This window comes from Agelaius tricolor, unplaced genomic scaffold (assembly GCF_023055355.1).
Source record: "Agelaius tricolor isolate 1412-34295 unplaced genomic scaffold, bAgeTri1.0.p SCAF_4, whole genome shotgun sequence".
Classification (NCBI taxonomy): domain Eukaryota; kingdom Metazoa; phylum Chordata; class Aves; order Passeriformes; family Icteridae; genus Agelaius; species Agelaius tricolor.
In genome coordinates this window covers 38,864,325-38,890,256 of record NW_027269264.1, presented here as the reverse complement: position 1 = coordinate 38,890,256, position 25,932 = coordinate 38,864,325, and the positions used below count along the sequence as shown (strand labels likewise).

Below are 25,932 nucleotides of genomic sequence, written 5' to 3'. Positions count from 1 at the left end.
CACAGCCTTTTTTTAAAGATCTGCCATACACCTATAAGATATCCTCAAAGTAAACTGCTGAAAATGCTTCTTCACCTGTTTGGCCTTGAGTGTGTTTTGTGCTACCTTGACAACTCAGTCACAAAGAACCTTGTGTTTGTGGCTTCCAGGCCTGATTAATATAATGTACTGTAATTAAAAAAACCCCACAGGCTCTTTTCCAATTTAAATATTCCCGCTGTTCCCAGACTTCCCCAGCTCTCATTGAGCATTGCTTCAGATTAGTCATAATTTAAATATTTGTTTTGTTTACTATGGCCTGGACACTGGGAAGAGCCCCTGGAATAAATCTGTGCCTTCAGTGTGGTTTTGGGTTCTCTTTGAGAAGGCTCTATGATTTGCTATGTACCCTAAGAATGACCAGAGGTACTGCTATGACATCATTTTCACATTGTATTTCTGTAGCACTGGTACTTATCCAGAATGGAATTGCAGATGATTCAAGATACATTTTTCTTACTTGCTGTTCACACGTTCTTCAGTTACTGTTACTTCTGGACTGTGAGAGTGCCAGTGGCAAATGAGTTGGTGAAGAACATTAAAGCACTGAAATGGAAAATACAGCAAAACACAAAGCTACCTATATTTAATTTTTCTGAGTACAATGGTAACTGGCTTGATAAAATAATTTTAGACTTTTCAATGTTTTAATGTGAAGTACCAAATGGCATTACTTATTTTTTTTTTATTACAGCTGCTGTGGAAGTGTGTGCACTGCTACTGTTTTGGTAAACAAAGCCTAGTGGCCAGATGGCAGTAATATTTAAAAAGTCAAGTGATATGGTTTGGGAAACATCCAACTGGAATATGCTGTGCTTTCCTAGGTACCAAAGATTTAGCACACCATGAAAGACTTTTAAATGTGTTATCGCTGCAGTGGCTTGAAAGAACACATAGACTATTATGTAGAATACAAATAATGCTTATTAGACTTGAAGTTGATTCATTCTGATAGGTGATCCAAACTGCTGTCAGACTGTGTTTACTTATACTTAAACAAATGTGCTTGTGCGCTAAATGAGTATAAGTATTCCAAACCTAGTTATGCATATTTTGAGCAACTGTTAAATACTGTGGTTCAAATAATTTCTGGGTTTGTGAAAGCTTAAATTATTCAATATATCCATTCCTTACCCTTACTCTGTTGCATTTTTCTGTTTGAAAGGTTGAGACTTGGTACATTTGGCTAGCTGCTGTATGACTCTTGAGAGAAGATGATAGGCAGAGCATAGATCCTTAGCCTGACTTGCTGTTCTTTTTGTATTTTTAATCTGTTGGGTAACTGTTTTCCATGATGCATTAAAGCAGTCAGCTTAGCGGTTCTGTCTAGTTTCTGAAAGTAAGTTATAGACTGGAAGGTTCTTGGCATCAATTTAGACACAGTCAGACTTACTGGGAGATAATGAATTGGATTCAGTTCTTGGTGACCCATGTATGGAAAAGTACAATTATTGAGTTATTATTAAGTAGCAGATCACCTTTTCTAAGACATGAAGTAAGTAGCACAAATAAATGGTGGGAGACTTCTTTCTGTCTTTTTTCAAAGTGGAATAGGTCTTCCTGCAAGGCTGCCTGTCTCTTTCCCCTCCCTTCCCTTCCTTTTGATGTGGGAAAAAGGCATTGCGGAACAGTCGGAGCAAGCAAGCTGCATGCCCCCCCGCCCCCATCCTGTCTAGACTGCCTGTTCCTCAAGCACTGCTCTTCTTTGGGGCTGACATTACTCGCAGGTTGTGCTGCTCTCTCCTCCATGAGTAGCAGTGTGGGCTCTTTTCCTCTCTTTGTTAGCTAGTTCATCTTCTGCTGTGCTAGACATCCTTCATCTGAGGTGGGTCAGTCTGCCCTGCAAACTATTTCCATACAGACTTCTGCTTGTCAGAATGCAGCAAATAGGAAGTAGTTTTTTGGCAGCTGCAGCCCAATGCCTGTCTGGGCCTAGGGGCACAGGCATTTCTTCAGTATAGCTGTCAGCCTGGCTGTGGCTTAGCCCACTCTGTTGTCGAGCCTTCTCACCATCATTTCTCAATGGGATGCTGTGCAATCCATGATAGAGGAAGAAATATATCACTCTGGCCACCCCACCCTCTGCAGACGATTTTTGTGGATTATGAGTAGAAATAATACTCTGTTGCTGCAAACATTAGCAAACTGCCTCTGGTGTGTTAGAAGCTTTTTCTCTGCCCTTTGAAGTGGTAATGACTAGTGGTGTGCAGCATCCACATGTTGGAATGAGAGCCTTCCTTCCAGCAAAGCCTTTCGAGTTCTGAGGAAAAGAGCAAAACAAACTTCATAATGTCGTTGAAGGCACAGGTACTTAGTGATATTGCAGTAATTTTCTGTTTCTTCTTTACCCTTAAAATACAGTAAGAAGGAAAGATGTTTCAAGAAAGATGTTTTCTTACTGGACAACTTTAGTCAGGAGCTCTGAATTCAAAATAATGTTCTCTCTTTATTAGTCTTTTTTACTTGCTTAAAGTAATTACACTGGGGAAAGAAATTGGTTAAGTAGTTTGTTGTCAGGTCAATGTACTGCTGATTTCAATATGATCTCTGAAAGAATAACTACAAGTGGTATATAGTATTGTAGTATTTGTTTCAGCCTGGTCAGATTGTAGAGCATCTTAAAAGTATTAATTCCTTTACTTAATTAACCAGTATTTCATTACAGCCATAGATCCTATGAATGCAAGTTACTTCCTATGGGCAAGTTACTTTTTTTGTTCAGCATATTTCCAGAAATTTAAGAGGTGTCTTCTTTAGCTATCTTGTTTATCCTGGTCTAAAAGGTTTATAATTTGCATTGACCTTTCAAAACAAAATGTTCAGATGGTGACATGCTTACTCTTAAATAGAAAATTTTTTTTCTAGCCAGTTTTATCACTGGCAGGGATATTTGAAAATCATAGTAAATTTCCCATGCAAAAATATAACAAATTCATTTTCTGCTTTATGAATTTTGTGTAGATTAATTAAAAAAATATACATGTTAGTCTGTTTTAGAAGTATCTTGGTTCTGCTTCATTATTTTGGTATTCAAATTGTTTCTCTTCATGGAGACTGCGTGGGGGATGTCTTTGTTAAATATGCCTGTGGTAGAAGAAATAGATTTTTTTGGTTTTTTCTGAATCTGGCATAATTTGAGAAACTGACTCTGCTCACCCTCACGTGCTTTATAAATGTCAAGGTGTGATGGTGGTCCTTCCTCATCAGTAGGAGAACCATTGCCTCATCTTGTGAGGTATTGATGGGTTCTTTGAATAGCTTACTGCTTTAGAAGGAGAAACTTTGTATATTCCAGTAGCAGCACACAGAATGACAATACTCTTATTACTTTGTATAATGTCTGAAGTAAGCCCAAAATGTAGAAGATTAAGTGAGAATTTTCCCGTTGTTCTGTTTGCATACCAATGCCGCATGTGTGCATATGTATGCAAGGAGCTGATGTTGGTTCTTTACTTCTGGAGTTCCTTCCAGGTACAGTCTTCTCTGCCGTCCTTATTCTTATCAGCAGTGCATTGCAGGAAGCAACCTGTGTTAGTCTCCTGATACCTTTATGCTCTCTGGCATTGGGGTTCTACAAAATTCTCAGGGCAGAATTTGAGTTGCACATCAGAGTAGCTTTTGCGGGTATTGGGTGAGTAGAAAGGCCCAGTCTGTTGGAGTCTTTTTTGTCCTTATAGGAATGAAGCTTGTCTACTTTGTAAATACAGGAGAGTTAGGAAAACCTTGGGACACCTTTCATGTCAAAATAATAGGCTAATTGACTATTGAATGCTCATAGCAGGAAAGAAATTACTAGACTGAGGCTGTGCTTGGCCAGTAAGGACTGTCTCTGCTATTCCTTCCTCATCTATAGATTTATTTGTAGCTTATAACAAGGAGAATGGACTCATTAGAATTTTGTTCCTAAAAGTATCCTGTGGGTACACTTAAGTGTTGTTACAGCTCCCAAATCCTTCTAACATCAAAATGGTCTGACAAATTCTGGAGCAAATGTCTACCTGCATAATTCTAAATGCCTAGTTGAGCTTGAGTTCAGAATAATGTAATCTCCTTTGCTTTGAATTTATGTTTGCCTTTGAACAGAGAGCAGGTTATCACTTCCTCAAAATTAGATTTAAAGTAGTATTTCCCAGAGGGCATCACTTCAGTTATGCGGAGTAGATTCATTTCCTATACTTTGATTGCTTTGGAGGTATGTAATTCAAGTTGAAATCTGAGCTGGCAACCATAGATGGTAATGCAACTGCCTTCTATACTAGATGGACAATCATTTTGCCATCTGGAATAACTGTGTTCATAGTCACTTTTCCCTGAATTAGTTGTAGGGGAGGATTGATGAGATTTGCTTAAGATGAGCATACTGCAGTCTAGGAGCATACTGAAGTTTTTCCTGTGGGACATGATACACCTGACATGTTGGTCCCACACTTGACTCCTAAACCCTAGAGTTTAAAACTTTGATTTTTTTTTTTTTCCTCTGAGGTAGTAAACAAAATTATTTTTCCTCTTGCTCTGTAAACAAAATTATTAGTAACTGCATGTGATGGAACTTAATGTTACTTCTTTGAGTGTCTTTCAGTAGAAAGAACAAAATCTGATGCAAAGGCCACTGCTCTGAGTATTCATATTCCCAGTGGAGTAGTGTGAATATGTATCTGACCAGTTGTCAAGATACGATTCACTTTCCAGTTTCCTTTGTATTGGAACAATGTAAAACTATAGCCTGGAATGAGACCCAGGAAGTAAACTAAATTATATTAGTAGTGCTGGCCAGAAGCTGCCCTACTAATGCATGACTCAACCAAGTCATGGGGGTTTTTGGTCTGGAGTAGTGCACGAGCTTCTTGTTTGGGGCTCTGTTACAAGGAACACCAGGGAGAAAACCTAATAAAAAAAAAAACCACAGTGTTTTTCAAATGGAGTAGTGCTTCTTATGAGCATGTAATATCTGAACAAACAGGCAGTGAACAGCATATAATTCTGCACATTATGCAGTGGCATTAAATATACATATTAGTAAGGTAGCAGATGCTATAGTGCAAAATTGCCATGTAAAATAGCAGTCTTTAGCAGCAGGGTGCTGCTCTGTGTGAGACTCCTTCACATGTAATGAATAGCTAATTTCAGCTCGATAGTGCATGAGAGACCGGAGGGGACTGGGGGGGTAGAGTGTTCCAGCAGCCCTAACCAGCATGATGTGCTGAGATATGCTTTTAATGGAGCAACATTTCTGAGCTCTTGGGGGTAAATTCATAAAGAGGGATGCTGTCATGATTTAGCCTTAGCTGGCAAGTAAGCCCCACAGAGCCACACTTACCAGCTCAGTTGCTCCCTGTGGGACAGGGGAGAGAATCAGGAGAGTGGAAGTGAGAAAACTTGTGAATTGAGGTGCAGACAGTTTAGGTAAAGCAAAAACCAAACACACAAGCAAAGCAAAAGAAAGAATTCATTCACCCCTTCCCATAGGCAGGCACATGTTCACCTATCTCCAGGAAAGCAGGACTAAATCACATATAACTGTGTCTTGGGCAGACAAACACCATCATTCCAAATGGCTCCTCCTTTCTTCTTCCTGTCTCTTTATATACTGAGCATCATGTTGTATGGGATGGGATATCCCTATACTCAGTGGGGGTCAGCTGTCCTGGCTGTGTCCTTTCACAGCTCCTTGTGCCCCTCAGCTTCCTTGCTGGTGGGGTGGGGTGAGGAGCAGAAAAGGCCTTGACCCTGTGTGACTGCTGCTCAGCAACAGCTAAAAGATCCCTGTGTTATCGACACTGTTTCCAGTGCAAATCTGAAATAATAGCCCATGCTAACCCAGTTCTCTTAGGAAAATTAACTGTGCCAAGACCAAAACTGCACAGATGCTCAGCGGTTTGTCTTCAGATTGAGGAATTGTTGTGGCCGAAGGACAAGTGGGCATGTGAAGTACCTATTGCAGGGGTGAGATGGTGATTGATTTAGGTGCCTCATCAGGGATGGAAGATGTCTGCTTTTCTTTTGCTTCTTTCCATGTGTGCAACCAGCAGATCAATTAAAACTAAGCAAATACATAGAGGGGAATTGACACTGAAAAGGTGAGCATTGAATTCCCTCATCCCTCTTTCAAAGCATATGAGTGTGTTTTTTGATCTGATTAATGTTGGTCACAGATTGAAAGATTCTGCTAGCACTTGCACAGCTCATGGGCTTTGTCTTGTGGGAGGTGAGAACTAGGAGTTTTTTTTTCTGAGAAACAGGATTTTCTTGCTGAGTAAGCAGAGGCCAACAAACTGGGTATTCCAGGTTCATTGCTGACCTTGTTACACGTTCTCCAAGTATTTTAATAACAGTCAGTCTAATGTTTAAATATTTAGGTAGGAAACTGACCCCATTTAACCTCAAAATATCCACATTGCTTGTTAGGAGTGAGCTAGGTCTGTGAATCTTAAATTTAGCTTTGAAGACTTGCTTGGAGAATTTAAAAAGGGAGGAAATACCATATAGGGCATATGGCCCCTACATTCTTATCTAGAGATTCAGATGACAGAGAGAAAAGACAGATTTCTAAGGAAGTTGCTGATAATGCTTGTGGCTCCTGATACCAGTCTCACTTCTTATCAGAGGGGGAAGCCTCCAATTTGAGTAAGTAAACAGGAAAAGCCAGATGTAGGAAACAGTAATCCCTGCTACATAGTCTGCCATGGTATAGTGAATGATTTATTTTAACCATTTCTCAACAAATGAAATAAGCTAAATCATAACTGACTTTCTGGAAGCATAGTGCTAGTTAAACAGTTCTTATCTTTCCTGTTTGTCTGAAGAGGGTATGGATGAACTTGTTTTGGGCATCATTATAATTTCAAAGTCCGGACCATCTGACGCAGTACCCAGTTGTGTTCCTGCAAATTACTCTGCTCAGAGAAAGCAGGGGACATTTGCAGAAAGGGATGGGGATGTTGTTGCAGGGGATGAGAACATTCTTTCTAGATACTTCAAATTTCTTTTGAATGATTTCAAGTATGAAGAAAATAAATCTATCTGCTTTTATGTAAGGGGCCTGACTTTTGAAGTATTTGAGTTTATTTTGCTAAAACTGAGATACTGAAACTCTTAAACCGAGTTTTCAGGTTATGGTTCTTTGTCACTGTAAGAGAGGCCAGATGTTGAATTTAACTACTCTGTTTTTGTCTCTTATTGTGATGCAGAACTACTTCAAATAGTAGTAAGTCTCTCAATCCAAGTATATTGAGCAACACTGAAAACTAATTCATAAGTAATCTATTTAAATGGACTGTGACAATACAACTTCAGGTGACAGTGTTGTTGTTTAATAATCCAGTGCCTCACTGAATTGAGTCTTACTTCAGTTTAAACTGGAAAACAATCTTTATTTAGTAATAATACCGACAACTGATGCTAGAGGCCCCATTCCTGTTCAGCTTTTTTGACAGTCTCTGTCCTTACTTGGATCTGTTTCACAGTCCCAATAGACGTGATCTTCTTGAAGAACTTTTTTTCTCCTCCCAGTTATATTTAGGTAGGTTATGTTAAAAGTTAAGAGCATAGACAGAGAGCCTTTCATCATCCAAAAGGTGGCCCTGTAGGCATGAGACTTGCATGTAAAAGGATATTTAGTATCCCTACAAGAGGACTATCTGGTTTGAGATGAGGAAAATCAACACACAAGGTTGAGTCACCAAATCATTCAGCAGTATTCTTAGTCTTGTGGTTCGGGTATCATGTTCATCAGCAAGTCCAGCTCTTCACTACTTTCGTAGGCAACCAAAGCTAACAAAATAAGGCATTAACCACACCTCCACAAGTGCACCACTTGGCAGCTTATCACAAATACTTGCAGTCTAGATAGGTTATCAGAAGCTGAGGCCCAGGGAAAAATTAACACCAAGAAACTGTAGAAGTCTCATGAAAGCAGCTTGTTACTTAGCTTACTGATAGAGACACTTGCCATCCTTTCTGTCAATTTATTTTTATGTCTCTCTGATTTGTGCTATAAAAGTAAAATAAGTGGTAGCGGTAGTGTAATTTTTAAATTTTTCTCTGTTGAAAGGTCATTCTAAGATGTTCCTTGGCTTGTCAGTGAAAGTTAGAAATATTGTATGTTACCAGACTGCTTTTTTGGTTTTTTGTCAATCTGATAGTTTATGTACTATTAAAACCTGGTCTTTAGGCTGAAACAAAATGTGAAGAATTCCAGTAACTTGCTTAATAAATAACAAATTAAATTGTGTTTTGTTGTTTAAATTTGTTCTTCTTTCTTAGATTGCTTTCTTTATCATGGAAGCTTTGCTTTCTTGTTCAGTTCTGGTTTTTGTTCTTCATCCCCCTTCTTTTCTAGACTTTTCACTATCACATTGTTGGGGTCTAGAAAGTTTTATGGTTTTGTGGCTGTAGGGCATGAATTAGGAAAATAAAGGTTTTATGTTGTCTTTTATTGTTCAACCCTGTGCATGTTACTGGAGGCTTGAATAGCATGCATGTTACATGCTGATTTAATATCTAGAACCTTTGATTAATAGTCAAAATAAGCGCAAATTTTTAGACTTCTGAGGGCCGCAGGTTAGAGTTAAATATTGCTGAAAAACTTCTTGGCTTTTGAAAAGAAGAATGGTATGCCTTGCTAATTCAAGGAGAAGTAGTGTGTGGCTTTAGAGGATGGGGTAGTTTTCTCAACTTCATCTTAAAGAAAATTGCATACTGGTCTTGTGTTGTTTGAGGAGCAGCCGTGTGCTCTGAACGTGCTCACGTTTGCTTAGAATGTACGTAGGGCTTTCCCACCTGCACATACCTACCCTTACTTGTTCCAAGTCCTTGCTGTGCACACAGCTCCCAGAAATCTAAGGAATGCTAAGGAATTCTCGCCTGGAAACATACTTTTTTTCCCTCCTTTGAGCTAGCACACATTTCCATTTTATCAATATGACCAGATATGTGAGCAACTTACACTCAAAATTTTTGCTGCCTTTGGAAATCTGGTTTTCTTACATGACACCTATCATTCTTCATCTGATATCTGGAGAGAGGTGGTGCGTGTCAGTATGGAGGAATACTGCCATGGCAGGACTTGCCAGTCAGCTTTGGCAATGGGGTGCACTTGCTATGGCTACTGTATATTGATTTGATTTTATTGAATAATGATTGAAATGGATTCAATTGAAGGAAATGGATTAGGATCTAACTTAGCAACAGTATGGAAAAAGTGTGAACCACAAGAACCTGATTTCATACAGGATGTCAGCTTTTGTGGGTTTAGGCTGTAAGCCAGTGTTATCAAGGATGTTCTGGGTTGTAATACAAGTGACCTTTTCTGACCTTTTCCTTAAAATACTTTTATTGTTATCACAGTAGTATTTTTGGGATTCCAGTCCTCATTTGTGACTCTACTGCAGTTGGCCCTCAAGAGCTAAAAAAAATGCTTTCACCAGTATTGGCTTCAGCCATGGAAGGGTGACTCACTTATGATATTGGTGGATTTCTAGACTTCAGTTCTGGAACTCTTTCAACACTAGGTTTTCATGGCTTTTTCTCTCTTGCTTTTTCAGGAGGTACTCTCTTGTACTTCATTATTTTTGCTGGAATCCTTTGTAATGCTCCGGTGACCAGATAAAGTTGCTGAAAACCTTTCTCTTGTAGAATTTATAGTCCAAAATGAATTGAGCCCTTCTAAAAGTCCTACTTAGTGACTGTTGTTTTCACACTTAAAAGCCTATTTTTTTGTTTTCTCCTCTGCTTTGATTATTGATAAAATAGCAGTTCAGTGAACAACCTGACTCCTGCAGTGATCATCAGTATTTCTTAAAAAAAATAAAGAATAAAATATTGTGAATGTTTGTCATTGTGAATATTTAGTATACAATTACAAAAATAGAATAATGGCCATAAAGAAAGGGTTTCTCTTATATTCTGTGACTTCTAGTGCCATTTTTCATTTGGCACAAGTGCAGCACTGAGCTCTTTTTTTCCCCCTCCCCCTTTTAAACAAAAGAAAATTATTTATTCCAAAGTTAGTAGTGGAAATGGGAGTGGTAGTTTCCTCTTTTAGGCAAATTATAACATTTCCTGATGTAAGGTCAGTTTAGATTCAATATTACATTGGCTTGTGCTTTTTCATAGCCTAGATTTGAACTGAGTGCAGTCTTAAATTACTCAATCAGTTAAATGATTTCTTTTGTTGAAACGACATAAGTACCTCTTACTGCAGGATGCCTGTGTTTCAGACATCCTGGGCTGGGTTTTTTGAACTATAAGTATGGCTGTGGAAATCCAGACACACTCTTTCCATGAAGGAGTAATTTTCTAGTATTTCAAATATTTCTTTCAAAGTTTATATCAGTGATTTCTGTCATCTTCCTTTTTAGGATTTTATCTACTTCCGGTTAACAAATACAAATTTGATTAAGTCATTACCATGTAATGTAATGTAAGTCATTACCAGTTAAGAAAAACTTCAGTTTTTCCTAATGTTTAAGCCATGTGTCAAGCAGGATGTAATTTTCACAGTTTTTCCATCTTGCTTTCCTACATCTTCTACTGAGGTTTTTGCTGTTCTGTGGCCTATGTTAGTCAAATTCAGTTTGTCCTTGAAAAACATGTAGACAGGTACTGCTAATGCTTTGCTAATTAGGATGGACACTAACTTTCAACAATAAAGTGAAGCTGAGATAACCCGTGTAACATGAGCAAAGAACACGTGATAGCAGCAATAAAGAATGTGGATAGGGCAGAGGGGAATTAAAAGAAAAAGCTGTAATACTGTGTCCTCTTTCTCCCCCTTTTAAATGAGTAGGTCTTGCTAAAGGCTTTCTTCAGTCTCAGGTAATTTAATTTCTCTTTATTTTCTTTTGGTGGAGACAGGCAATTTGTAGTTGAAGATAAACCTTAACTGTTGACATACAATACCAAAAACTTCTGCTGTTAGCGGTAAAGCTAACAGAAGTAAATAGTAACTTTAAAAAACAATAACATTCTATCTATTTGACAGGCAAGGGATCTTCTGAGTTGTTCAAAATAACTGAAAGTCTCTGAATATTTACCTTTTTGAATGCAGGAGCAGCCTATTTCTTGTTAGGCTTTAAGGATATTTTAATGAGAGGTTTAGTCTGCTCAGTTTTGTTGCTCTTAGTCATTTGCAGTCACTTTTTCATATGTGATATTTTACTTGTGCCTTAGCAAGTAATAATAGTTTCTCTCTGCACATGTGATTAAAATCCAAAGTTGTAATAAAAGCTGAAATGGTATCACCTTGGGCGATGGATACCTTGGGCTATGGGAGGAATCTCTGCTGCTTGGTGGTTGAAGGAAAGATGTCAGCTTCTCCCCATCACAGCAGGAGTGAATTCCTCCTCGGAAGCTAGTAACAAATACCTGTGCACTGATCCTGTGAAGAGTGGTTGTAATCAATCCTTGTTCTTAGGCACTCTCAGTGTTTTCTCAGGGTGCAGCTCCCTGTAGACTGTCAGCACATTCTCCTGTCTCAAGCATTTCTCTTTGCCATAAACACGGGCCTGTGAAGTTTGCCAGCAGAGTGAAGGTTTGTTTATCAAAGTTCAAATGTAGATTAATAGTCTCTCCTAACTTCTTGTTTCTAGCCTTCGTTATGGGTAAATGTAAACTTGAGTGTGATGTTGGTGTACATTCATATTCCATTAAAATTTACCTCTAAACGGTTAAGTGTACATTAGGTAGGTGATCTGGACATCATGGCACGTTAAAAGCTCGCACTTCTTGCAGCTTTCTTGAGTGTTTGTTACCCTTTTGTTACTCTTGCCTTAATTTTAAATTTATTTCCAGTTTTTATTCAGAATCAGAGTAGTTTTTATGACTGTGATTTCTGTTTTGCTGTAGCAAGCTGCTGTTTGACAGATCCATGCAGTTCCTCTCACCTCAGCTAGGCTATTAAGTCTCCCTCAAAAGTTTGAGGATTACAGTATTCCATGTGTTCTAAATTATAAAATGTTGATTTGCCCACATTCTACAAAGAGTATGATTTCTTCACATTCTTGTTTTAAATTGCTGTCACATGATCTTTGTGTGTTATATTATTTGAAAAAATGTCATGTGTATAAATAAATCTCCTATCTGCTGGTTTCTTACAGTAAACTGTACTTAGCTGTCCATCAACTTTGGGGTTTCCAGGCTCACACTGAGATTTTTTTGTGCTCTCAGGATATGTGGTACTGAGAGAGGAGCTGTTAAACTCGTAGCATAGAGGAGCATAGTTGCTTTCAAACTGATGGCCTTGGAAAACAAAACAACATGGCAAAACTGGAAAACAAAACCAAAACGAAAAACAAACAAAAAACCAATGAAAACACTTGATTTGTATACCTGAGAGAGGGTGACCTGCAGCCATAGATTGCTAGCCTTGTGACTTGACAAGACTATCAGCATTGACAATTTAGTGATTCTTGGCACTGTGTTTAGCCTTTAACAGAGGAGACTTGTCTGCTTCATCTCTGCTTCTGCTTTGTGAGCCATAAATGTCATTTGCCACAGCATCCTAGATCACAGTTGAGCATCACTGTGCTAGAGGAAAGCTCTGTTACTGCTCTGTTACTACTCTGTTACCATTCTAAATACATCTCTTTCTTATACCAAGGTTTTGCTATTTCCCTTTGTCTACAAAGGAATGCTTACAAAGCCTAATGCTTACAGACACCTAAAATGGGCTTGACTATATCTGTATAAAATGAGTTGAAGTGCAGACAACTTTCAGGTTTTGCAGAGATGTGATAGGAGGCTGTGTGTGCAGTGCTGATGAGAATGCCATTCTGTGGTTTATGTGGTGTTCCTCTGGGGTGGGTTGGAAGTTGTTTAACCACAGGCATAGCAGTGAGACCTTGAGAGGCCCTTCAGGCCATGTTCATTTGGTGCATGTTTTGTTCCAGACAGCGTGAGCTGCGGCAATCTGCATCTGTCTTAAACCAGTCCAGATCTGATATAGGTGTTGAGTAGTGGAAGGCATTTTCCTGTGTTACTTGCTGTTTGCACAGCCTTTCCTTCTTTTAAGGAAGAGTAATTTGGATGGATTTATACACAGTCATCCATGACTCCTGCTTGGGTTACAGTGATATGTGTCTGCTTTTGAGCAGCAGAGATAGGACCAAAGTTGGCTTGGAGGGTTAGTAGAGGCCTTTGTCTAACAGACATAATTAGTTGACCTGTTGTCAGACTTTGAGGTTTGGGCTGGAAGACCTAAAACATTGGTGTTTTTAAAAACAACTGTTGAACTCGGTGCTGGAACAAATCTTATTCAAGTTACTATGGCTGCTTCTGTTGCAGTGTGCATGTTTTTTGAAGTGTGCCAGTGCTAGTGAACCTTCAAGTGATCAGTGTCCTGTGTGCGTGGACTTAATGCTATTCTGATTGTCTTGCTTGCGAAAGTACTGAAATGCCAAGTCCTGATTATTATCTTTATGAAAGGGAGTTGTGAATCCAAGTGGTTAGTTGACACAGATCCTCTGTTAGTGTTTGGGTGCAGAGGTAATGCTAATTTTATTATAGGTGATGTCATAACGTAAGTTTGTCCATACCGTATGCATTGATCAGAAACAGCAAACATCTTATGTATTGTTCTTAATTTCTTTTCCAACTTGTTAATATCTTTGTATTGGCATGTTTAAGATATGATGGGTGAATATTTTTCATTTAAAATCATGTTTTCTCTGTTTTATGAAAAGGTTGTTAAAATTAGCTTCAGGCTAGGGTAGCATGCAAAGTTTTGATTTTGTAATAATTTCAAAGTGCTTTGTTGATCTGTTCTTAGAGTCAGAATGTAGGTTCCAATGTTGAGACAGAATTGAATGTAGGATGCTACTACTTTACCATTGCAAAGGAAAAACACTTCTAAAAAGATAAAGTTTGAATAAGCTAAATATTGTTTAGTCTTATGCTCGTCTTGGGGAAAAAATGTAACCACTGATATAAGTATGAAAAAGTAACTAATGGACAGGGTTGGAAGCTACTTTCCAGAAGCATTTCTGTCTGTTGTCGTTAGGTAGGCAAGATGAAACAGAGGTGTTTACACAGTGATTATGTGTTTGCCAAGTAATATAGCAGTCTGAATAAATGTGAGCTGGTAGGCCTGCAAATTATTTTAAAGATTGTTAAAGACAGAGAGTACAATTTTGATAACCAATGTAAAGTTATATGCGGAGGAGGTGCCTGTATAGGTCTTGTGCACTGAATTACCCAGCTCCCAGAACAGAAGAAGTAGTTCTGTTTTTTTCTCAGTAAGTAACTTAATCTGGTGGCCTCTTCTGTGAAAGTAGAACAGCTCTTGTGTGTTCCTGACCTGCAGGCAGTATGTATACTTGGGAAAAGAGTCAGTGAATCCATGTTAAGGAGAACATTGATTTCCAAATACAGCTGGTAGTATACTTCCTGATTTTAGGAGAATGTGTCCATAGTGGATGAGGCATGAACAATGTTGTCAAAAGGTACATCACAGCAAGCTAATCAAGAGAACCATTTTTAAGCTTTGTGGTATTACTCTAACCCACTTCTGGTATTTTTATATTTTCTGTTAAAGATAAATACCCAGTGGTGATCTATGCATGTGTTTCAATTAAATCCCTCATTTGCAAGTACAAACTTTTTTGTTTGTTTTTTGGGGTTTTTTGTTTGTTTTGGTTTTGGTTTTTTTTGCTTTTTTTTTTTTTTAGCCACTGGAGTTATTGATTGAACATGCACAGAGACATAGACCACACCACCCCCAGCATTTTACATGGCTACTTCTGATAGTTCTTGTTCATTTCGGTCTATATGTTTTCAAAGTGTCTCTTTGGACTCGGGCCTATTAAGCATGATGCATTTTAACACTGACATTAGAGATGAATTAAGCTCATGAGATGTCATTAATGATGTTTATTTGGTGCAGTAATTTTGTTACTTACCCTATGAGGTAGTGAGACTCAATATTTCAAACTTTGTTTCTGGCTTGAGTAACCAAAAGCCTTCCTGCCGCTGCTTCTCCACATGCCACCGTTTTTTCCTACTCCTTATTGTGTTATAGTTTCAACCTGCTTTTGTTTTACTCTAAAGTGGTGGGTGTTTTTGTTATGACAGGCATATATCCTTGTGCTGGCAAGTACTACATTGTAATAGTGTGAATTTCCAATTGTCAGGTGGCTTTAAAGTCCCAGAATACTTTTGGTCAACAGAATGCTGTCTAGCAGATTTTGGCAAAAGTTTCTTTATAAAAATCACAGACTTTTAAATGCTTTCTTCTTAATGGCACTTTGGCACAGTTCCCTTTCAAAAGTATGACAGCTGAGAATGCTGTTTTATTGGCTATTAAATAACACTGAGGTGTTTTTGAAGTGAGTGTCCAACAGAAGCAAAGTTGTTTTGTAAAAGAACTTTAGTTTATACATTGTCTTAGTGCTTCAGCTGCTTTTCTAAACACATTTTTTGCAGAGTGCAAAGTCTCTGTGCATTGGACATGTTAGCTGAGCTTGAGTTACTGATCACAAGCCGTTTTGAGAACAGTAAAGTGTTTCAAACTACCACCGCTAAAGGAAAAGGTGAAATGTGCCTGTTCTATAAATAGCTACTGTAGTGAACACACTTTTCTGCCTGCAACACTTTTGTTGTCTTTAGCTAATAATGAATGAGCTCTCAAACTAAAAAATGAAATATAATTGTTCTTGGAGTTGTTTGGAATGAATAAATATTTCTAGCAAAGGTTCTGTAACTTTGGTTAAAAGAAATTTTCCCTTTGAAGGGAAGTACTTGTTTAGGGTGAGGGCTTGCAAGTTTTTGCTGGAGACCTTTTCTGCTCCTTTGGACCTGTTTGTGAAATGCCATTTTCTTCAAGTCCCCACATAGGTAATTCCTTTTGTCTTTTTCCAGGAGTATGTAACATCTTGCTTCTTGACAGGCTGTAAGTTACTGATGGTGTACACTTTCTAGCAAAGCACAGTGCATAAACTTTTTACCTGTTCCAACCTTCCATACTTTAGTAGGAGAATATTAGATGGTTAGGCTAAAAAAAATTAAAGCTATGTGTTCAGTACTCTGCAATGTTGAGGGTCAGTGGTGAAAGTGTAGTTTGATTTCTGGTAGGTTAAATTACAACAGCCTTACCAGTGCTTCTGAGCTGAAATTTCCTGAATTGGTTTTTCTGACATGCTTAAAACTTTTTAAAGGTCTTATTTACTAACAACAATTTCTTTCTTTAAAAATACAAACAGATAAAGAGGAGCAAAACAGTGTTTCATAATTAGGATACTTATCTTAGTGCGATAGTTAATACAGAGCTTCTACGTCTTTAGCCTGCAAGAGCAGCAGGTGTTTAATTTGTTTAAACTCCCAGTAAGTTAAGAAGGGTAGGTTAAGTAAGGTAACTGTATTAGGGCTGTCATTGTTTAGACCAGTATCTGTGTTTCTAAATTTTGGTGCTTGTAACATGAATTCTTAATAAAAAGCCCCCAGTGGAGAGGGACTCATGACCCGTGTTTGTATCTAAGCAGTGCAGGTATTTAAGGGTAGGCCTGCTCTTAACTCTGAATATTTCTGGAGACCTTCATGTTTCCAGGAGGGTTTTAGCTTTTTTGAATGCTTGAACAATATACTGATGAATTGAAAGTGGTAATGTTGTTAGAGTAGCTGGTTTTTTATTACTTTGCTTCAGTTTAACAGAAAAGCTTTCATTGGGCATTTTTCTACTGTATTTATTAATAGGAGTCTGGGTATTTACAAAGAGTAGGAAGGAGTAGGATCAGGCTCTTTCTGTGTTCAAGTGTTAGACTTTTCCTCAGCTCATGGATTATAGATGGGATTTTTTATGTATGCTTCACAGGAAAGTGGAATTAAAATAATCTCGCATGCAGTTTCTTTGGGACCATCAATCCAACTTCCACTTACTGAGAATGAACCAGAAATAGATAGAGCTGGTTAAACTTTTACAAAGTAGGCACTTAAAGAAACACTGTGACTACATAAAAACCAGAAGGAAAGACAGAGGAAGGAGCTCATGACGTGAGGGGCACTTCCACTCCCTTTGTCTTAAGAAGGGGTGAGAGCAAGAATACTGCTTGATCCCGGTCTTGTTCATCCACTGCCTTTCTTCTCTCTGCACTTCACACTGGCTGCCTCTCAGCCTCGACTCCTAACTACCTGGGAAACATCCCATTGCAAAGTCAGTGTTAGTGTACGCATATGACTGTCTTCAGGGTAGAGTATGAGAGTACTGAGTGATGCTAACTGCATAACCTGCTCTGAAACATACAGTATAAACAAATGGAAAAAATAAAGGATTTTCCTTTTTGTTGCCTGTAAGATAGAGAGTTTTTTAAAGCTGGTTTGGGATACAGCATTTTGGATTAGAGCTATATATGTATTGCTTCCTCCTCTCCCCCTTGTCTAATTTTCATGTGATAATGCTTCCTGCAGTACACTTCTTTGGTATTTCAAGAATATTAAATCAATTTTTTCACATTGGGGGAGTGTGGGTTCATATTGTTTCCTGTGTAAGTATTTGTTATATAACACCTTACTTGTATCTATCTCAGATTGCGTATGGACTTCCCAAATCTAGTGCTGGTGCAGCATATGAAATTCAGTTTCATTGCTCTGTGTCTGTGTCTCTGATTTAATGCTTGAGCTGAAATCAATATCATGCTTATGTAAAATCAAAAAGAAACCCCCTTTTTCTGGTATTCAGTGATAAAGCATTGAGAGCCAAGCCTAGGCCTTCTTGTTGGACAGACAGGTGGGTTTAGGTTGAATCTTCAGCATTTGAGATCTTGTGCTGCACTGAGGTGGTATATTTGCTGAAGGAAGCATCTTGCTTAGGATATACTGTGTCTTCTTACAATACACACAGACCTAGCTCTTTTGCCTTATGCTATATTATGCTGATGGAAAAACAGGACCAGAATGCAGACTGCATATGCATCTAGAACAGTGCATATGTGTCTCATTGAGGATTACAAGTCCGGCATGCTGTGTATTGGTAACTGCAGCAGTTTCCATGTCCAAAATGCTGCACAAACATAGCCATTCTACTGGATCACTTGGGTGACAGTGAGCATTAGCATGAGCTCTGTGGAGGGAGAAGTGAAAGCAAGGAGGATATGTGACTTGTCAGTGAGTCAGCTGGAGTTGAGCTAGAACCAGAGTTCATGCCACTAGAGTGCACTACTTCCTTCTCACTTATTGAGAGAATGTTTAAATTTGCTGGTAGGTGCTGCAGGCTCCCTGGTGGGGAGGTTTGGAAAATTGCTGCCAATTTACTGAGTAGTTTCATGTTGGTTTTGATGGGATATTGGTCTGCTTCTGCAACTGTCATTTACCAAATAAATAGTTCTCTTGCTGTCAAGCTTCTGTGAATGTTGTGGGTATGGCAGAGGGCTTATAAACTAACTGCTTATTCCCCTTTTGATTTATTTGAGATGAAAGAGGTATGTATGGAAAAAAAGGATTAATCATATTTGTGATTAAAGCAAGTTCTTAGAGATGTATAATTTTTCATTAACAAAACTTCCTTGATAATGAGATATAGTGTTTTGCATGTATCATTAAGTTCTCTTTTTCCCCTCCTGCACAGGTTTCCACTTGAGTGGCACAGTAACAGAGCCTGCAATGCAATCGGAGCCAGAAACTGTTTGCAATGTAGCTATCAGCTTTGATCGTTGCAAGATTACCTCAGTGACCTGTAGCTGTGGAAACAAGGACATATTTTACTGTGCCCACGTTGTGGCACTCTCTTTATACCGGATCCGCAAGCCAGATCAGGTCAAACTGCATCTTCCCATTTCAGAGACACTCTTTCAAATGAACAGAGACCAACTACAAAAATTTGTGCAGTATTTGATCACAGTACACCACACAGAAGTTTTGCCAACTGCTCAAAAATTAGCAGATGAAATCCTTTCTCAGAATTCAGAAATCAATCAAGTCCATGGTGAGTTTGATACTTGTCCTTCCTTTTGTTTCATTTCCTCATAGGTTTTGAGCTTTTTTTTGTACAGGAGTGTGACCTGCCTAGTTGTCTTCCGTGCTGAATTATTCTGGTGTCTACTAAAGAGGATTCTTCTACTGAACCTTCATTTTAAGATATTTAGAAAATGCTGCTCTTTGGAATAGAGAAAAGAACTCATAAGCAATGAACTTGATATTTTCTGCAGTTCAGTTAATAAGTGACCTGCTTCATGCTTGTGTTTTCCAGCTAGTATAAACTGAGTAGTGGTGTTCTTTGTATAGCCATATTGCTGAAAGGAACTCTTTTTATCAGCTTACCAGTGGTGTCTTGTTATTTTGTTCTTTGTACTAGTTTTCTGACACTTTGATTGTGGAATTTTGTTTTAACAGCAAAACATAGAAGCAAGTAGATGTTACTGTTATTTCATTCATTAAATATAGTTCTAATAAGTTTTGGGATTAGGTTTATATATGACGTCAGAAGAAACATAACACTGCATTTCAGTGCTTTTTTCCTGTTGGTGCTGCAGCAGTTACAGTATAGCTAAGGTCTTGATCTTTCCTGCTCTCTCTGCTACACATGATTTTAATGGCTATTTTTTGCTGTGGACAACTTGTGTTTGTTAAAGGGTGCTGAGTTTGACTTGAGGCTTCTGACATGGCTTTTTTGTGGACCCTGCTGAATTGAGAGTAGGTAGTTGTGAGTTTGAGGTGACCCAGCTAGTTTATTAGAGTCCTGTGTTCCTGTAAGGTCACCTGATAGAAACGTGCTCTCAGGTGGCCAGGGCTGTAAGTATAAGGGCAACTTAGGGGGGAAGAATAAGTTACCTAATATCTAAAATATCTTCTTTTCTTTTTTTTCTCATTGACAGGAACAAGTCTTGTGTTAAATATTTGAGGCGTGACCATTACTCAAAGAACTTGCAATAAAAACAGAATCAAGATGCTTAATACTAAGATAAAGAAAACCTTTGTATGTTAGTTACAGTGTAGGCAGAAAAAACCCAGTCATTTTAATAACAGGATTTATCTGCAGCTTAAACTTTCTCCTTGTGCTTCTCTGACCCTAACAGGCACAGACAGGTGATGCTGTGAGATAGTGAATTTCAGAAGCTGTGGTCTTTTTTGTCACTGGGGGCGAAGGAGATGTGGCCAGAGGCAAGGCAGTTGCTGTAGTTGTTGAATGTAATGGTGACAGTGGAAAGGAAGTGGCACTAAAGGAGAGGCAGGACATAAGCAGTAGAGGAACATGCTCGGATGTTGTGAGCTGAAAGCATGTATCATATGAGAGTTGTTAACAACCTGAACATTTGTGAGCTGATGGATAAGGAAGAATTAGGGTAAGAGGGGGGTACAGAAGATTCAGACAAGGGTGACTAGAAAAGGGAAGGCAAGGGTGGGACACAAAGGACAGGTGTTATAAATGTCTGTATTAGCTATACTATGGCTAATATAAGAGAAATGACAAGCAGTTACAGGATTGATAAGTGTGAAGTCTGTAAATTAGACTAATCATAGGCATGATAGTTAGTCTTTGTCAACTATTTACTGTCAGACTATCTCATTGCTCATTATTATATTAAGTAGCTTTGGAGAAAGATTTGAGATTTCTGTCGTTGACAATAGCAAAAAGTTGTTTTATTTCCTATTCTAAGTTGATGATCACTTAAGATATTTCAAAAAGAATTTGAGTAGATTAGTTTAAAATGGTCCAAAAAACTGAAATGTTTCTTCCATTTGTTGCTGTCTTCCTAGTAGATGAGATTGCAGCATGTATTTATTGACTATTTTCTACTAAAATGCCAAGAGCCAAAGCAGAAAATCCAGGAAGCATAAGAAAATCAACTGCTATTACCAAAGGAGACTGGGTTATAAAAGACTTTATATAGTTTCCTGCTTTTCTCTCAGACACACATAAAACCATGGTCTGAATTATTTTGTGTTCACAATACTAAAAAATTACATAGTTTTTATAAGGAAAAAGTGAGTTCTTCTGTAGAGAACTATTCTTCTGGGATTCATACCATAATTCTGTTCTCTTGATCTTTAATCAAATTCCTTAGATTAAAAATAATACACCTGACAAAAAACCTCAATGAAAAATTACCAATAAAATGTTTCTCATTCTAATATCATAGCATGATGAATGTATGATCACCATTTACTCTATGATACCTCCTCTGCTGCAGATGTTGAGTTTGTAGCACAAAACTGTTTTGAAGACCTGTCTTGCTTTGAACAGTCTCACCTCACTGAACTGGTGTTTGAAGAGAGGTTATATTAAATTCTACTTGAAGGCATAGATAAGTGAGAAGAAATGCTTGGAAAAGCTTGTTTCTTGGAAGTAGAAGAGACCTGGCACAGAAAAACCTGAAACAGCTATGATTAAGAGAAATTCTGAATCTGGAGTTGGATGGGGAAATTATTTTCAATGTTGTCTAGAGGTAGTTTAATTTCAGTGTTGTTCTATATAAGACTTCCATTCTTTTATTTTTTTTTCTCTGTGATTACTGTAGTAGCTCTAATTTTCATATATTTTCAGTGATACGCAAAAAAAGTCAGCTCTTGAATAGTATTTAATTGTATGTTTGAATGGTATGGGACTTGGAAAAGCTTTGACCACAGTTGTGTTGTCTTCCTTATGAGCTGGCTCATGAGAGAGATGATTAGATGAAACAATATCGGTTCTCTCCTTTAAACAAAAGGTAATTGGATAATGTTTCACCTGCTCAGACCTGTGTTATGCAGCATTCAATGACTGTCTTTGGCCACCTTTCAGGAGGTTACTGGGGGAATTAGTGAAGTGACTTATATTGACACAGGTTTATAATAACCAGCCCCTTTGAGTTTCTTGGTGGACACAAGTGATGCAATATCCTTTCTTGCTTCATGACTGAGCCTCACTGCAGGGAGAAATAAGAGGATGCTGTTAAAATCAGAAGAAGATGTTGGCTAGTTGCTAATTTCTTCAGGAGAGACAAGTGATTTAGTGGGAATATTTTCTGTATTTGCCATGCTATTTTCACTTGGTGGTGATTGCAAGATTGCTCTTCATATTTTTAGAGCACAAAAGCACCTCTTGATTTTGAGAAGTTATTGTGTTCTGATTTTTTCATGTGACGCTGTTACAGCTGTTCGTGTTCCTGATGATCTCAGCTGGAGTTTTGTGGTGTGTAATCCATACTGAAGACAACTGCATGTATTAATACTGATGCCCTCCCTGGTGTTTGTACTACAGAACTGCTGGCTTCACATTGAATTTTGGTTTGGGGGTGCTCTCACAGGAGGATGGATATAGCTTTGGGTCTTGTTAAGCTGAGGCTTTTTTCCTCCCTTTTGATTTTTGTACCATTGGTAGGAGAGAATGTGTATTCTAGGAAGAGAGCAATCAGGATGACAACAGATTGTCAGCTGGATTTGTCATCTTAGATCTGCCTTTTCATAGGTATGAAACTCTCACTTCAGTAAATTGATTGAAAGGCCGTACTGTGTTCATGAGAATTTGAGTGGAAATAGCAAAGTAACTGTGGGACGGGTGGAGGGAGAGGGAAGGTGTGTTTTTTGTATTAGTCTTGTATTAGCATTGGTTTTTTATTATGCGCATAGTGAAAAAGGCTCTGATGGTTTTAGTATAAGGAACAGCCTGGAAAACCTACTTAATTTTTACCTTTTAAGCTGTACTCTTTCTTTTCCTGTTTACTGCTGCTGTTGCAATCTCTGCTCTTGGAGGAGATATATGGATTTCTCCAGACTTTCTGCCTTTCTCTGATTCTCCAACTCGCAGTAAAAGTCACTTGCCAGTACAGATCCACATACAGGTGAACTCAAGTTTAAGAGGGAGGGTCTGGGAGGAAGCAGCTGAAGTATATTCATCTTCAAAAGACAGGCACCTTGTTTTCTCTACTTTTTTCTGCATTTGTCCAAGCAAATATGGGCACATCCTCAACAAATGTTAATTTGTAATGTATATTAGCAGTGCTGTGGGAGGCATTCAAGAAGAAAACATCTACAAAAAAGAAGCTTTCAAAGAAAATTTCAGAATATCTAATGTTGTTCCTGTAACTATTAAGTTCAAAGAGGCAATCTGGAGGTACAGGTTAATACGTGTTTAGATGTACTTAATGTATTAACTAGAATGATGGGTGTTTTAATAGAATATTGTGGAGTAGGGTAGGGCTGAATAAAATATATTGCTGATCTGCTAGTAAAAAGAATAAAAATAAATTATTTTCTTTAACATTATATAAAGTTATGTTATGTTAACATTACATAAAGGATCTTTCACATGGCCCTGCCTAAAGTTCAAAATTGATTGAGAGTCTAGTTGTAAAAGATGAATGCAGGAAGTGGCAGGTGAATTTCCTTTAAAGAATGAAAGTGCTTAGTATGAGAATTGTTTGGTGAGCCAGATCTGGGGAGGAAGTAAAAGTAAGAGTAGCCAAAACTAGAGAAATTCAAGAAACCTAACTAAATGTAAATAAGCAGTAGAATGTAAAAATAAAAAGAAAAGACTGGTAGCTGAAAAGTAACATGAAAAATAATTTATGAAACTAATATTTTTAAGAAAGGTTTTTTCAGATACACTAAACATAAATATAAAACTTGTTGCATAGAAAATGGTGAGATTTTGCTAAAAGACATGGAAGATAAATAATTAAAATAAAGTATGCTTATCTATACTGATAGAGTTCTTCTATCTGTCATGCATAAATAAGTTTTGAAATGTATTACTATATGATGATGTGGATTTTTGTGAGATGCGGATTTTAACAGGAGAAGTTAGATATTGTTAGTAGATAATACAGCATGTTTGGCTATATGTACAGAGGGAATGCAGAATTTTTTAAAGTTAAAAAACTTGTTGGCATTTAATTAACTTTCCTCTGCAACTTAGCATAGTCTTCATGTTTTGTGTTGTTATCACTGACAGGCTTCATAGCATTTGCTGTTTTCCTTTGGTGCTGTGAGCTGCTGAACAGGTGTTAAATAGTGCACCCAAAGGTCCTGAAGTGCACCCAAAGGTCTATAAGTCCTTTAGACTTATGTCTAAACTTGGAATCATTTGGAGAATCAAAGACATAATAATATTTTTGAATCATTATTTTAATGATCTTTGGTTTTATCTAATTATTGTTTAGAATAATTCGAGTATACTGTGTTTTTAAAATCAATCACTGTTCTGTTGTGAATGAGCATCTAGCAACATTGGTTTCTAGCTGGGTTTCTTTCATTCTGTCTTCACATAATACTCATTAAGTCATGCTTTTTATTTGTAGTAATTTTTCCATATCTTCTCCTTAATGCTGCCATGGGATGACTTTTAATAAAATGTACCTGATCTACAGTTCATTTGTATACTTAAATTAATGACATTTTTATTAGAAAGTTCAAGAAAATATCTGTGTAGATGCTACAAGTGAATAATTCAGCATGATTTTATTTGAAGTCAACTCTTTTGATACTGCAGAAATAAGGATCAGAGAAGGAGTTTGCCTTGTTTTATCCAAATCTCCCTGTTGATCTGCCCCTGAGTAGTTGGCAATGTAAGAACTTTAGTCCATTTTTAGTCATTGCTCCCTACTTGCTTCTATTTTGTGAGGTTAAGTTCTCCATGTACAGCATCAGTTCTTAAACATGGTTGCTCATCTTGAAAGCAGTTGCTTTTAAATGCTATGTAAATGAACCAAGTGCTTATTTTTCAAATGCTTCTGCTTCTTAGAACTTGGGAGTTGGTTATATTTAACATGCTATGACCCTAAATGTAAGAGGCCGCTACCCTGTTTTCAAACGCTATTAGGTGTTCAGTGTCACAAACAGTTGTGCACAATATTCCTGCTTTGACTGCTGAGATTGCAATTTAGTAATTATAGTAAAAGAGCGTGAGTAAGTATATATGGCTGTGTCTGTATACTGGTTATGAAGACTTTATTTATTATGTTTAAATGTATGTACATGATGTACAGTGTATTTCAAAGACCAGTCATGGCAAAAGTTTAAAAAGCCAGAGGCTGGGGAGAAGGAGATTAATATGTTAGTTTAGTGTCTATAAACTGACACACTTTAATTACAGGTTTTAATATTAGCATAATTATACAGTACTTCTCACTTTCATAGTTCAAATGTGAACTCATGTATCCTCATGACATCTTTCTGAAGCACATGAGTAACACTTATCCCCAGGTTACAAGTGGTAGACAGGGTTTAACCCTGGTACCAAACTGCCCTGCAGAGTTTAAATTCAGGGCTGTTCATGTTCCTCTTTTCTTTCTGCAGCCAAATTGTCCTTCTGCCAAAGCCTTGCCAGTGCTAGTTCAGGGCCGTGCCACACCCTGAGCGAAGCTGCTGCCTTTGGGTTGAGCCTTCAGCTCTGCCTATTCAATGTTGAGCCTGAGCCTTCCTGACAGCTACTGCTAGGGCTTCTCACAGCCCCTAAGGCAGCTTCCTCCTCCTGCTCATTCAGATAGTTCCTTACCTATTCACCCACTCCTGTGTTTTCAGAAGAAATGCCAGTGTAGAAATCCCATCCATGATCTGTTCAAGTGGGAGAGGAAACAGGCTAGATGAGTCACCTGGGTGTAGGTGAACCTAGTGAACTTGAAAAGTGCCTAGATAGTTGAGAGACGTGGGAGATGGTCATGTCTTGACCCCAAAACAAGAATGATAAGCAGCTGAAGCTGAGGCTTCTCCAGCAGCATCAGTAGGCTGCCTGGCTGCTGCCTTTGTTGAAAGGTGTCTGGACTTGTGCCTGATCAGACACAGTGTCCTCATGCCACAGCTATGGCTGAAGACTGCCAACCAGATTGAAAGATGAGTGAATTGCAACTGTAGCTGGTGCTGCTTATATGTACACTGAAATTTCTTTAGAATTAAAAATTTTGATCATACTGAATATTGGCTATGTAAGATCTTGTAAGAAAGAAAATCATTCTCAGTCAGAGTATCTGTGTACTGTGCTGCAGAGGACTGTAA

General features: G+C 38.0%; 1 protein-coding gene across 2 annotated transcripts in view; it reads left to right on the top strand.

The window, feature by feature from the left end:
* The window catches only part of ZSWIM6 (zinc finger SWIM-type containing 6), a 108,526-nt gene that overhangs the window by 41,528 nt on the left and 41,066 nt on the right, over window positions 1-25,932 (top strand). For both annotated transcript variants that reach the window (XM_071425357.1, XM_071425356.1), the window contains one exon: window positions 18,590-18,946. In XM_071425357.1, coding sequence (XP_071281458.1) covers window positions 18,590-18,946 — 357 coding nt within the window. The remainder of the gene's footprint in view (window positions 1-18,589; window positions 18,947-25,932) is intronic.